The following is an 11,734-nucleotide window of genomic DNA, read 5'->3' as shown; positions in this document are numbered from 1 at the left end:
CTTCTCCAGTCCACCTTTCCTTCTCTTACCCGACTTTGTTGGCTTCTTAGTTTTCATTCCTTTTGCTTGCACAGGGGCACCCTCGGCCGAACGTGATAAACCGGTTGGTGGAGTTTGCATATTTAAACTCTCCTGCAATTTTTTATCCACAAACGTGCACTGGCTCAGCATGATTTCTTTGACATGATTGTAAGTGTCATCTCTTTCGGCTGCCTTGTTAAATAAATGCATGGACAACCCACACAAATCTCTGTATCTTATGTTATGAAGCTCACTCGGATCAACATTAGTACTGTCCACGGTTGGATCAGTTCCAAATATTCCATCTTTGGCTGTTCTTGTCCACCTCTTCAATATCAACGCCGGAGGAATCTTCAACACGTCAATCGTTGTGAAAATCTTTAGGATGTGAGCACACAAAATCCCTCCAAATTCAAATTTACAGCAGCTACACTCGATATTCTTATCGTCATTCTTATGAACTGTAACTGTATGAGAGCATCTCCTAGTGTGGGGTGTTACCCTGTATTTTCTGTGTGTGTCAACATCCTCTAACATTTCAACACCACAATCATGCGACATAAACCATTGTTGTTCAAAGCACTTAAAGACCTCTGGGGTGTAAACTTTGCAGGCATCCTTTAAGATCAAAACTGGATAGTTAAGACTTGGTTGGCTGGTAATTGATTTGAAATCAGCCTTCAACACATCATATCTTCTTTCATCAAGTAGTCTTTCAAAGTGTTTGAAAAATTCTAAAAACTTGTGTTTGTAGGAGCAGTACCTTTTCAACATACTGTTCATACTCTCACTTCTCTGTGTTGTCGTCATATCAGCACAAAACATTTGTCGTCCATACACTAATGCCCACTTTCGCCTGATGCTAAACATGCGTTTCAACCAATCGTTGTTTTCAAGCCCGTAGTTTGTCAACATTTGATTCCAAGCTTCAACAAACTCTATCTCTTCTTCAAAATCATATATACACGAAGAAAAATCCTTAGAAAAATCTCTGAAATTATGGAACACCGAGCTAAGATGTATGGCTGCATTTTGAAATATGTGCCAAATACAGAGACGATGATTTGTTTCGGGCCATTGAGACGCCAAGGCCTTAGCCATGGCCGCGTCTTGATCTGTAAGAATGGTTTTTGGTTTTTTCCCATGCATAGCTTTGGTGAAAGTCTCAAACAACCAATCAAAAGTCATCGCAGTTTCATCGTATAATAGAGCTGCTCCAAAAAGAATTGATTGTTTGTGATGATTGACACCTACAAAAAGCGCAACTGGACGACCTTCATTATTCTTCTTGTATGTGGTGTCAAAACTGACCACGTCTCCGAAGTATGAATAATCGGACCGCATGTTGGAATCACACCAAAAAATATTCGTTATCAAATCGTCCGCATCAAGTTGAAAAGCATTATAAAAACCAGGATCATTGGATTGTTTGTTCTGCAAATACTCTAATACACCCCCTGTTTCCCCAAAATTACACTCTCTGGTTCTTTTCGTGCGCAGGTAATTTTTGTAATCCTCAGGAAGAAAACCTAGATTCTCCCTTCCACCGATTTGTTTAGACATTAGAGCATGTGATGACTTAGGAGGAATTCCCACGTTAGTGGCCATCTCGATATGTAAGCCTGCAACTGCAGAAATATTCCTATGGCATCTATACAGGTGAGTTTTCTTTGGACTTGCAAGAGGATGACTATGATCACTAATAAAATTTACCACTTGGAACTTTCCATTGTCTGCACGCTTTATCCTCAATTTCGCTTCACAACAGAACCGAGTCACAGAACGTCTACGTTTCACATAGACATCACGTTTGTCCTTTCCCCGTTCACCCTGTGCACTACAACAAAAAACTCTATCCAGTATTTTACCCTCCTTGTCTACATGTTTTGAACTGCACCTTATACCAAATCCTATTAGTTTAGCGTATGCTAAGTAGAATACGTAGCCTTCTTCTTCACTCTCAAATTCTCTACCTAAAAGTGGAATTAAGTTGGATTCGATGTCCTCCAAAGGTTGGCCGTTTCCATCGAAATTCAATTGACGACGACAAGTAGCAGATTCGCTGTTCAGTTTGAACAAGTGGAAAATAAAGGTTTGTAGATTATTGGAAAATGAAAACAATATAAGCGAAGAATGCTTCACTTCAACAGTATGAAGAATGTAATATTAGGCGAATATAGTTTCGCTTCATAAGATATTATCTCATAATGTAGTAGTGAAGAGATCTTCGCTTACATGTGCACTACAAAAATTGGAGAAGTTAAAAAATGTTACCTTAAATCAATAATATCATTCTCGTCCATATCATTCTCGCTGATACGTATTCCTTCCTGATAATCAAAAAGAACATGACCTTTTCATGTCGATGATTCAAAAAACAGAGAAAAGGTTGGGAAGAAAAGTAAAGGAGGTATAGATGACATTCAAAAACAAACCATTTTATAATTTAGGAAGACGGATTGATATTATAATGAAGTCTCCGGCGAAGGAGAGGTCGATGGTAGACAATGTAGTATAACTCCGGCGAAGAAATGGTCGTACAGTAGAGAGAGAGAAGAGTACTTGTCTAAGCTAGCAGCATGGCTTGCTGCATGCAGCATTTAATGAAACGCAGGTGTTAGGTGGCGGTGAGGTGACTTGTTAAAAAAATTATTTCATTTAAATAATTAAATGACAAAAATTATTATGAAATTAAATTAATAAATCAATCAATCAATCAGTAAGCGAAGATTTCTTCACATTATTATTTTGACAATTGTTTTACAAATATTATTTTGACAGTAGTTTTAAAAAATATTAATTATTTATCAAATTTATACTTCAAGTTATACAGTATTTCTTAATGTTTCAAGATTTAGTTAAATATAAGGCTGATGTTTAAAAAACACAATTATGAGAACAAAAAAGAGAAATCTGAAATCAAATATAACATTAACAAATTCAAGAATGAAAACTATTCAAATATTCAGTAACAAATTCAACCAACACATGTCTATTACAAAAACAAAGGCTGCAAATCACAAGCAGCAATGGATTCTAGCAAGCTTGTGTGAGGAACACCAAACACATCCAAATATGTCTTCAGAGGATTCTCTGCCTCAAATACCCAAACAAGTTCATTAACATCGTGCCGAGACTTGTCGTATACAACTATAGTTTTGTCGTCCTCGGGCTCGACAAATGGATTCTCCATTTCTTTAGTTGTACCTCCTCCAGCAATTACAAACCCCATAAGATCAAGTTTGTAAGCCGGGATGAATTCCCCTGCAAATATGAAGGTGTAACTGTCGAAGAGTTTGGGCAGCTGAAAGAAAATACAATACATTATTAGTAATCATGGACAATTGAATATCATATGGAGGAGTAGGAATAAGACAAAACTTACATTGTTCAAATACCGCATTCTGCCAGCTCTTGGACCGCCCACAGTCCCATGATTATCTCGCTGCACCTCGTATGGTTCCTCGTCCACGTAACAGTTAAATCTGATTGATGATTTTATCCCTGTATAAAAGCAATAGGTGTTTTTAGTTTCATATATGTGAAAATGAATATTGAGTTAACAGTAAAGGGTTAAGAATAACAGAGTCTCACAATCAATGGTAAGGACCCAACTCCCGTTCAATATGCCCTTCAATACTTTGATAGTGCGACCGCATCCACCATTAGAATCGGTGGATGCTATGACGTGGGTAACATCGTCTCGCCACCTCATTGACACCGTGGCACCACATGTGTTAGCATATTGTTGCATCAAGTGCTGTTTAAGAACAATCATAAATATTTCAGTTAAACAGGATGAAAACTTAAACAATATGGAAAAAAAAGGGAGAAATGTAACGAAGAGTACTATCTCTTCACTTGTTAATTGATTTGGGCATAAAATCCAGTCTTTGCCAAAGTTTTGGACGGATGCTGAGGCAGTTGCCTGCACGTGCATGAAAAAAAAAAACGGTCTTTGTGAGTATGTACTAGGGTTTCAGGGAAAAAATATCACAAAACACAACACTAGGTAAGTTTTCCTAAATAACATTGATTTACAGTCAAGGTGACATTTTGAGAGTAGGGTTTCCTAAAGATTAAAGAGACAACAACATCACATAACAGAATCTATTGTAGTAGTTCCATAATCCTAAATATTAAAAGTTAATAGTCAGGAATACGTACCATTGTGGAGTCGTGAAGATGTGGATTCAGGTTCGGTCGACGGGGAGCCGGTTACGAATCGCCGTGAAAAGGAGGCAGGAAGAGAGACAGATGAATCGGGCGGAAATGATAATAAAATAATCATATTAGGGGGTATATATATTCATGTAACCGGGGCGAACATGTCTTCTTTCGAAAAGCGACTATTCATTCCATGTAACATGACACAGGGACCAGGGGCGAATAAGTGTTCTCTCGAGAAGCGACTATTCAATCCATTTTACATGGAACATGCTCTAGGCGAACAAATGTTCTTTTCCACCGAAAAAATTTAAATAAATAAAAAAAAGTAATGAATTAATTGAAGCAAATACATCTTCGCTCATGAAGGTCTCCAGCCAAAAAAAATGAAATAAAAAAAAATTATGAAAAAAAATCTAGCCGGTAATTGAGGCGAAGATTTGTTCGGTTGCTGCATGTCATCTTCAATTAATTGAATTAATATTTCATAAACGGAAATATAAAATCCTTGTCATTTGGGTCTTTACATAGACGGGGAAGTGTCTTTACATGGTAGTCAAGCGGTCTTCTCATGGGTGGGTAGGGGGGTTTTACATGATGTTTTTATTAGAATGAATTGAAGCAAATATATCTTCGCTCCAGAGAGTCTCGAGGCAAAAAAAATGAAATAAAAAAAAATAGGAAAAAAAAACTAGCCGGTAATTGAGGCGAAGATTTGTTCGGTTGCTGCATGTCATAATAATTTAATTGAATTAATATTTAATAAACGGAAATATAAAATCCATGTCATTTTGGTCTTCACATAAACGGGTAAGTGTCTTTACATGGTAGGCAAGCGGTCTTTACATGGGTGGGTAGGGGGGTTTTACATGAGGTTTTTATTAAAATTAATTGAAGCAAATATATCTTCGCTCCAGAGAGTCTCGAGGCAAAAAAAAATGAAATAAAAAAAGTAAATAAAAAATCCAAGAAAATAAAAGATTGAATTACTTGAAGCGAATATTATATCGCTGCCTGTGTTATTTAATAAATTAAATTAATATTTAATAAACGTAAATATAATATGACTGTCAATTCGGTCTTTACATGGACGTGTAAGTGTATTTTCATGAACGGCAGACGGTCTTCTCATGGGTGGGTATGCGGGGTTTACATGAGGGTCATGGCAACGTGCGTGTAGATCAGAGCGAAGATATCTTATCTGGGTATTATCTGAATATTATATTATTTCCTGGCGTTAACGGGCGCTTCCGTTAACGGCGTCTTGTGTGAACCCGGGCCTAAACCCGGATTCCGGATTCTCCCTCCCTCCGTCTCCTGCCCAGATTGATTTATTATTAAATTAATAATGCTGCAATCTGATTGGTGCGCCACAGGGGAACACGGCAATCGGTAGCAGAAGATCTGAACTCAGACTTTGGAATCTAAGTTACAAATAAATAAACCTCTGTCAAATTTAGTTTAATGTTCTTAAGAAAAAATGAATTTTTTATTTTAACTTCCTAAATTATAAAAAAAATATATTAAAATAATTTTTAAAATGGTGATGCTATTTAATATAAGGTGAAATTTTTTAATATAAAAAATTTAAACAATGTTTAAAAAGTTTTGAATTTTTATTAATTCAAATAAGTAGTCACATACGACAAGATCCGACATCTCGGCATAAATCTTTTAATATTGGCAACTTATGCGTTTTTAAGATTTTCAATACCCATATTTCCCGAAGTCAGAACAACATAAAATAATGTTAACAAAATCAACTAATTAAATAAAAATTTAATTGTTAAATAATATGACATATTTACGATAACTAAAATTATAATTAAGAAGATCGAATTCTCTTCTAATTTCTTAAAGTCACTTTAAAGATTCGATATCATTTGTTGGGATACCAGGAGATAAAGTATCTCTTAATGCAAAAACAATAACAACACCGAATAATTGCGGAAACGAAAGAAAACAATTAAAGAACACGAACACAATATTTATAATGGTTCAACTAAAACAGACATACATTCACTCTAAGGATAAGAGACTCTCAACTTTATTATCAAGATTATTATAGCAGTATTAAAATGATTCTCTCATAATTAAAGTTCACACACAACTCACAAGAAAACGATGTTTTCAAGACAAAAACTTGGTTTTCTAAAATGTCCGACTACACTTTTAAATAAGGTTCAATTAGATTAATGAAATAGGCTGGGTAAGCATCAAATCTTTGATTCCCGACTTTCCATTGATAATAAAATTGATTATTAGCTCCAACTACTTTGAATATAAATGACAACCAACTAATCAAACAGTATATATATATATATAGTGGGGGATTTCACTAAGTTGATTCGTAAGAAATATCGAATCAAACTATTTGTTCTTATTTGAACAAAGGAAACGCGGGCCTCTTCTATCGAAGAATTTTTTTTGTCTTGATGCCAATTCAATACTAAACAAGTCCGAACTAATTGAATACTTGTATCAGAAATTCCCCGAATTGGTTTTCCTTTTCCATAAAGGATATAATTGACAACTCGAAGTTGTACAGTATCTCTTTCCTGCAGCAGATCCGGGGGGAAAAGTGTTGCTAAATTTATACCATCATTTATTTCATATGTGATTACAGGTCGAACCAAAACAAAAAATTTTTCTTGATTGGCGTGATCCGTTGGACATAGATCCAACTTTTCAACTTTTTTTGGATACCTTAGAATTTTTTTTTCCCATTCCTGGTGGTATCAAGATCCCACTGTGTCGGAATATCTTATCTGTCTCTCCTGGAAACTGGATATTTCTAGAAAATATTTTAAGTTCAATTCGTTGTCAATTATATCCTTTATGGAAAAGGAAAACCAATTCGGGGAATTTCTGATACAAGTATTCAATTAGTTCGGACTTGTTTAGTATTGAATTGGCATCAAGACAAAAAAAGTTCTTCGATAGAAGAGGCCCGCGTTTCCTTTGTTCAAATAAGAACAAATAGTTTGATTCGATATTTCTTACGAATCAACTTAGTGAAATCCCCCACTATATATATATATTGACCTACGTTAATAAATAACGTCGGAATGATGAAAAACTAGTATAATCCGTTTCAGAGAATTTTATTGGAAAAATAGAAAAACATTTGCAGATCATATCACTAAGAATCAATCATCAATCGCTGAGAATATGATACAAAAAAACGATTCGACTAAACAATACGTGAAATCGAACCAAATATAATATAAACTCAAATCTTTAAAATAAAAAATAAAAAACAGATGCTGAAAATCTTGTAAAGTGAAAAAACAAAGACTTTTCCATTTTTTGGAGAGTGAAATTTTATGCTTATTATGATTTTTAATAAAATGAATAATAATAATAATATAATAATAATAACCTTATTTCTCTATGTATGTATAAATAAATATAGAGGAGAGCCAAGTTTTCGCAATCTTTCACCATTGTTTATTCTGTGATCTGAAGAGGGAGCACCTCTTCTACCTTCAAAACTTCCGGTAGATTCACGGCCGGAGCTCTTACTCCGGTAATCAATCAACGTTCTCCTCCTCTCTCCTTTCTTGTATATGCAGATCATTGAAATGAAGATCTTAGAATCAAATCTTTGGATAGTTTAGAACTGTTGTTGTTTGATGATTTGTGGGTTCATTTTTTAAGATCCGGAGCTAGAGTTCTCCGATCCATTTGATTTGTAACTTTCTATGTTTTTCACTTCAGATCTCGCTCACAAAGCCTTAGAAACTTAGATCCATCATTGCGTACTTATTCATCGTAAATAGTTGATTTCAATTACATTGCCGATAACTTTATTCATTGTGTTGTGATCTGATTGAATTTGTTTCAAGATCTGATCCGATATCATATGTATTTTAACTTGGAATTTGGAATGCTTTGTTGATCTTATGATTAATTCTGTTAAAATTGATTATTCAATTGTTGACATTTTCAGATTTAGAGAATGGGGTTGTCTTTCACCAAGCTGTTCAGTCGGCTGTTTGCCAAGAAGGAGATGCGGATATTGATGGTGGGTCTCGATGCTGCTGGTAAGACTACAATTCTCTACAAGCTGAAGTTGGGAGAAATCGTCACCACTATTCCTACTATTGGTGAGTTCACTTATTCTACATTATTTCACGATATTCATTGCAAGATTGGTGGTTTTCTAATTGTTGGGACTATTTTCTTGGTGGCAGGATTCAATGTGGAGACTGTTGAGTACAAGAACATTAGCTTCACAGTTTGGGATGTCGGGGGTCAGGACAAGGTATTTGGTGTTTTCATGTGAACTAGCATTTTCATAATTATGAGATGTTTAATTTCTTGAATTTCAATGCCCAGATCCGACCATTGTGGAGACACTACTTCCAGAATACACAAGGACTTATCTTTGTGGTTGATAGTAATGATCGTGATCGTGTTGGTGAAGCAAAGGATGAGCTGCACAGAATGTTGAATGAGGTGAGAAAGATCTTCTGAATTCTGAATTCATGTTTTTATGAATCAATTGGATGATTTCTCTGATCTTCATTTTTCATTCATACAGGATGAATTGAGGGATGCTGTGCTTCTTGTGTTTGCTAACAAACAAGATCTTCCAAATGCAATGAATGCTGCTGAGATAACTGATAAGCTTGGCCTTCACTCTCTTCGTCAGCGTCATTGGTACCTAGCCACAATTTAACAAAATCTTTGAAAACCCGCGAAGAAAAAAAAGTTCATTAGTCAGTAATTTGAATTTATTCAATGTGCAGGTATATTCAGAGCACATGTGCCACATCTGGCGAAGGACTGTATGAAGGACTTGACTGGCTGTCGAACAACATTGCAAGCAAGGTGAGTAAAATAATAACATTCATTCACGTTCCTTCTGAGAAATCTGTTTTTAACTCCGTGTTTTCGATTGTCTTTGCAGGCATAGACAGAGTCGATGTTCCTAAATGAATCGAATCTTTTGATTCTTACTTTCTTGGTTCAATCTGATGAATCAAATCTGTTATCCTTTTTCTTTTTTATAATATGGTAGACGATGATATTGTCATTTGTTTTCTGTTAGATCCAAGTTTTATTTGGGGAAGAATATTTTCTTTTTCTTTTACAATTCATGACATTTGATTTTTCTTTCCTATAACTATAATATAGAAGATTTCAGTCTAGTAGTCTTTGCATTGTTTATTGCTGTTGGTTGAGAATAGTGATTGATTCACTTAAAATGAGAGATTAGAACTACGGTGGTAATTTGGATAAGTTTTGACTGGTTAACGAGATGAATGATACTAGCATGAACTTGACCGTTTAGTACAACTTGGACATGATATGTTTATTTGTGATTGTCCTGAATCTGACTCATTTGACCCAATTTATTCAACTCGAACCAATTCAAATAAGATTTCTTCATTTACCGAAGATTCGTCTACTATTTTTAGGTTGAACTTAAAGTTGTTTTTGTCCTAAGTTTTAAATTTTAAAATGTGCTATTTTAAATTCTTTTAACATTTTGGTGTTTTTTCTTCTACATGCATTCTAAAAAAATATAGTTCAAATATATTTTAAATTGTAAAAAAATATTTAATTATTACTATTATTTATATATAATTAAATATAAATGAATTTACAAAATAATAATAAACAAATAACATTAAAAAGTCATAAATAATAAAATTAATTATATAAGTTCATTTATTTGAATAAATTTTTTATTTATTTTATTTTTTATATAGTCAAAATAATTTATAAATTCGTAATATTTATAAATTTACCTACTCAAAAATCAAACTTCTTATTATTTCTTTATAATCCTGTCATTTTAATTTTCAATAAAGAGAATTCTACTTCAAATCAGGCAAGTATCATATAATAAAGTTAGTCCAAATTTCAGATTGAAATAGTATTTGGATTTTTCACACCAGATGTGTTCCCAATTTGAATCATGTTAAAGTAATTTCTAAAAGGTAAAAGTGATTTTTTATTTTCAAACAAAAAAAAAAAAATTTGACACATAATTCTCATCGCAACAAATTTACTCTCGTGTCTCCCATGGAATTAAAACTAAAATGAAAAAATGTATGATTCAAATTTACATGTTTTTACTGAACAGGAATCCACTGTAATAAAATACCAATAGAGAGGAAGCTGGAAATTAGGTCTTCCCTGAAACATTATGAGAACCACCGCATCCTGTAAAACCAAAAAAAGATAATTTCATCTTAGGCCAGCAACAAAAGAAAAATCGGCTTAAAATCAAGTATTTTAGGGTTCGGGTTAAAGTCGAAATCAGTAACATGTTTAACCTCGGATGGTTCGAATTTAGTCAAATCAAACATCGAGTTTGGATCAATTACAAATAAATAGTATATTTTCATGTAAAGATTTTGATCCGAACTACTAAATAGATCAATTCGAATTTTAGTATAGTATCTCCCAACCCCAACCCCAACCCCAACCCCAACCCCAACCCCAACCCCAACCCCAACCCCAACCCCAACCCCAACCCCAACCCCAACCCCAACATTAACATTGAAATGAAGCTCGAAAGATCTATGATAAATAAATTGTTACCTTGGAAAATTACCACAAGAAAGAACAGCAATGTAATAACCATGGCAGCCATATTATTACTGGTTTTAGACTGAGAAGAAGAAATAATCTTCTCCTTCTTCTTCCTCAGAGCTTTCAATCTTTCAACCCTAGCCCGTTTTATCATACCTATTTCCTTCATCAATTTTACATCGCCGGCATCTATTGATGGCCCTCTTGGCGGCCGAGGCGGTTTCGCCGCCTTGTTAATCGGTAATAATCTCACTTCTTCTTCTACTTCTCTAATATCTTCCTCATCTGGACTCTGGTTCGTATCATCTGTTTCTTCATCGTTATCAATGTTTATCTTGATCCTCCCATTTTCCAGATCAACTGTTTTTTTTTTATGAAAAAGTTAATAAATTGTCAAATCAAATAAGGAAGAAATCAAGAACATACCTTCAATTTCAGTCATGATTGAAAATTTAAAACTTGGGAAATCGGAAACAATGATCAAGATTCAAGAAGGGTGGAATCATTCAGATATGCACATGGGATTAAACCCTTTAGTGGGAAGAAAGAACAACGCGGCAGAGAGAAAGAAAAGAAGAATTTTGCAAAGATTACGTGAATTGATTCTCAATTTTATTATCTCTCTTCAAATCCAAAACCCATTTCCAGGTTTCTTCTAAATTCCACTTTTATTTATTTTTTATTTTTTTAAATTTTTTTTATAGAACTCAATTTGTTTGTCAAATGTTAAACGTGTTTGCACATTTTCGAAAAATACGATAACGACAAGACAATAGACTTGTGGACAAGTACTTGATTTCTTTTTGCTAAATACTTTGAATTAAATGATTATATTTTAACTAACAAAATTAACTAATTGTCAATTTAATTATAAAATAAAATAAATGTCTGATGATGATAGTCATTGGAGTAACCTAAATAATAATAAATATTGTAATATGATTGTTTTCTTTATATCATAATAATAGGATTTGTTAGATTTTTTAAATAATTTGAG

General features: G+C 33.9%; 2 protein-coding genes across 2 annotated transcripts; one reads left to right on the top strand and one right to left on the bottom strand.

Annotated features, from left to right (window-relative positions):
* Nucleotides 1-7,587: 7,587 nt before the first annotated feature.
* LOC124920248 (ADP-ribosylation factor-like) lies at nucleotides 7,588-9,344 on the top strand. The gene is made up of 7 exons (XM_047460693.1): nucleotides 7,588-7,717; nucleotides 8,141-8,297; nucleotides 8,385-8,455; nucleotides 8,530-8,649; nucleotides 8,735-8,853; nucleotides 8,943-9,024; nucleotides 9,104-9,344. The coding sequence occupies exons 2-7, from the start codon at nucleotides 8,150-8,152 to the stop codon at nucleotides 9,107-9,109; spliced, it is 546 nt and encodes a 181-aa protein (XP_047316649.1). The 5' UTR covers nucleotides 7,588-7,717; nucleotides 8,141-8,149; the 3' UTR covers nucleotides 9,110-9,344.
* An 845-nt stretch (nucleotides 9,345-10,189) lies between these two features.
* On the bottom strand, nucleotides 10,190-11,334 carry LOC124916512. The gene is made up of 3 exons (XM_047457242.1): nucleotides 11,164-11,334; nucleotides 10,747-11,097; nucleotides 10,190-10,365 (listed from the first exon to the last, which is right to left on the bottom strand). Exons 1-3 carry the CDS (start codon nucleotides 11,177-11,179, stop codon nucleotides 10,328-10,330), a joined length of 405 nt encoding a protein of 134 aa, XP_047313198.1. The 5' UTR covers nucleotides 11,180-11,334; the 3' UTR covers nucleotides 10,190-10,327.
* Between the last annotated feature and the right edge of the window lie 400 nt (nucleotides 11,335-11,734).

This window comes from Impatiens glandulifera, chromosome 1 (genome assembly GCF_907164915.1).
Source record: "Impatiens glandulifera chromosome 1, dImpGla2.1, whole genome shotgun sequence".
NCBI lineage: Eukaryota > Viridiplantae > Streptophyta > Magnoliopsida > Ericales > Balsaminaceae > Impatiens > Impatiens glandulifera.
The sequence above is the reverse complement of the archived record's forward strand: the minus strand, read 5'-3'. Positions and strand labels throughout refer to the sequence as shown.

What these genes read in the sequence shown, in the direction of transcription:
- LOC124916512 (XM_047457242.1), bottom strand. An exon ending in TCTTGTGGTAATTTTCCAAG is followed by an intron (nt 10,366 to 10,746) that starts GTAACAATTTAT and finishes TTGGTTTTACAG; the next exon opens with GATGCGGTGGTTCTCATAAT.
- LOC124920248 (XM_047460693.1), top strand. Translation starts at nt 8,150, where the DNA reads ATGGGGTTGTCTTTCACCAAGCTGTTCAGTCGGCTGTTTGCCAAGAAG. An exon ending in CACCACTATTCCTACTATTG is followed by an intron (nt 8,298 to 8,384) that starts GTGAGTTCACTT and finishes TCTTGGTGGCAG; the next exon opens with GATTCAATGTGGAGACTGTT. An exon ending in TCTCTTCGTCAGCGTCATTG is followed by an intron (nt 8,854 to 8,942) that starts GTACCTAGCCAC and finishes TTCAATGTGCAG; the next exon opens with GTATATTCAGAGCACATGTG.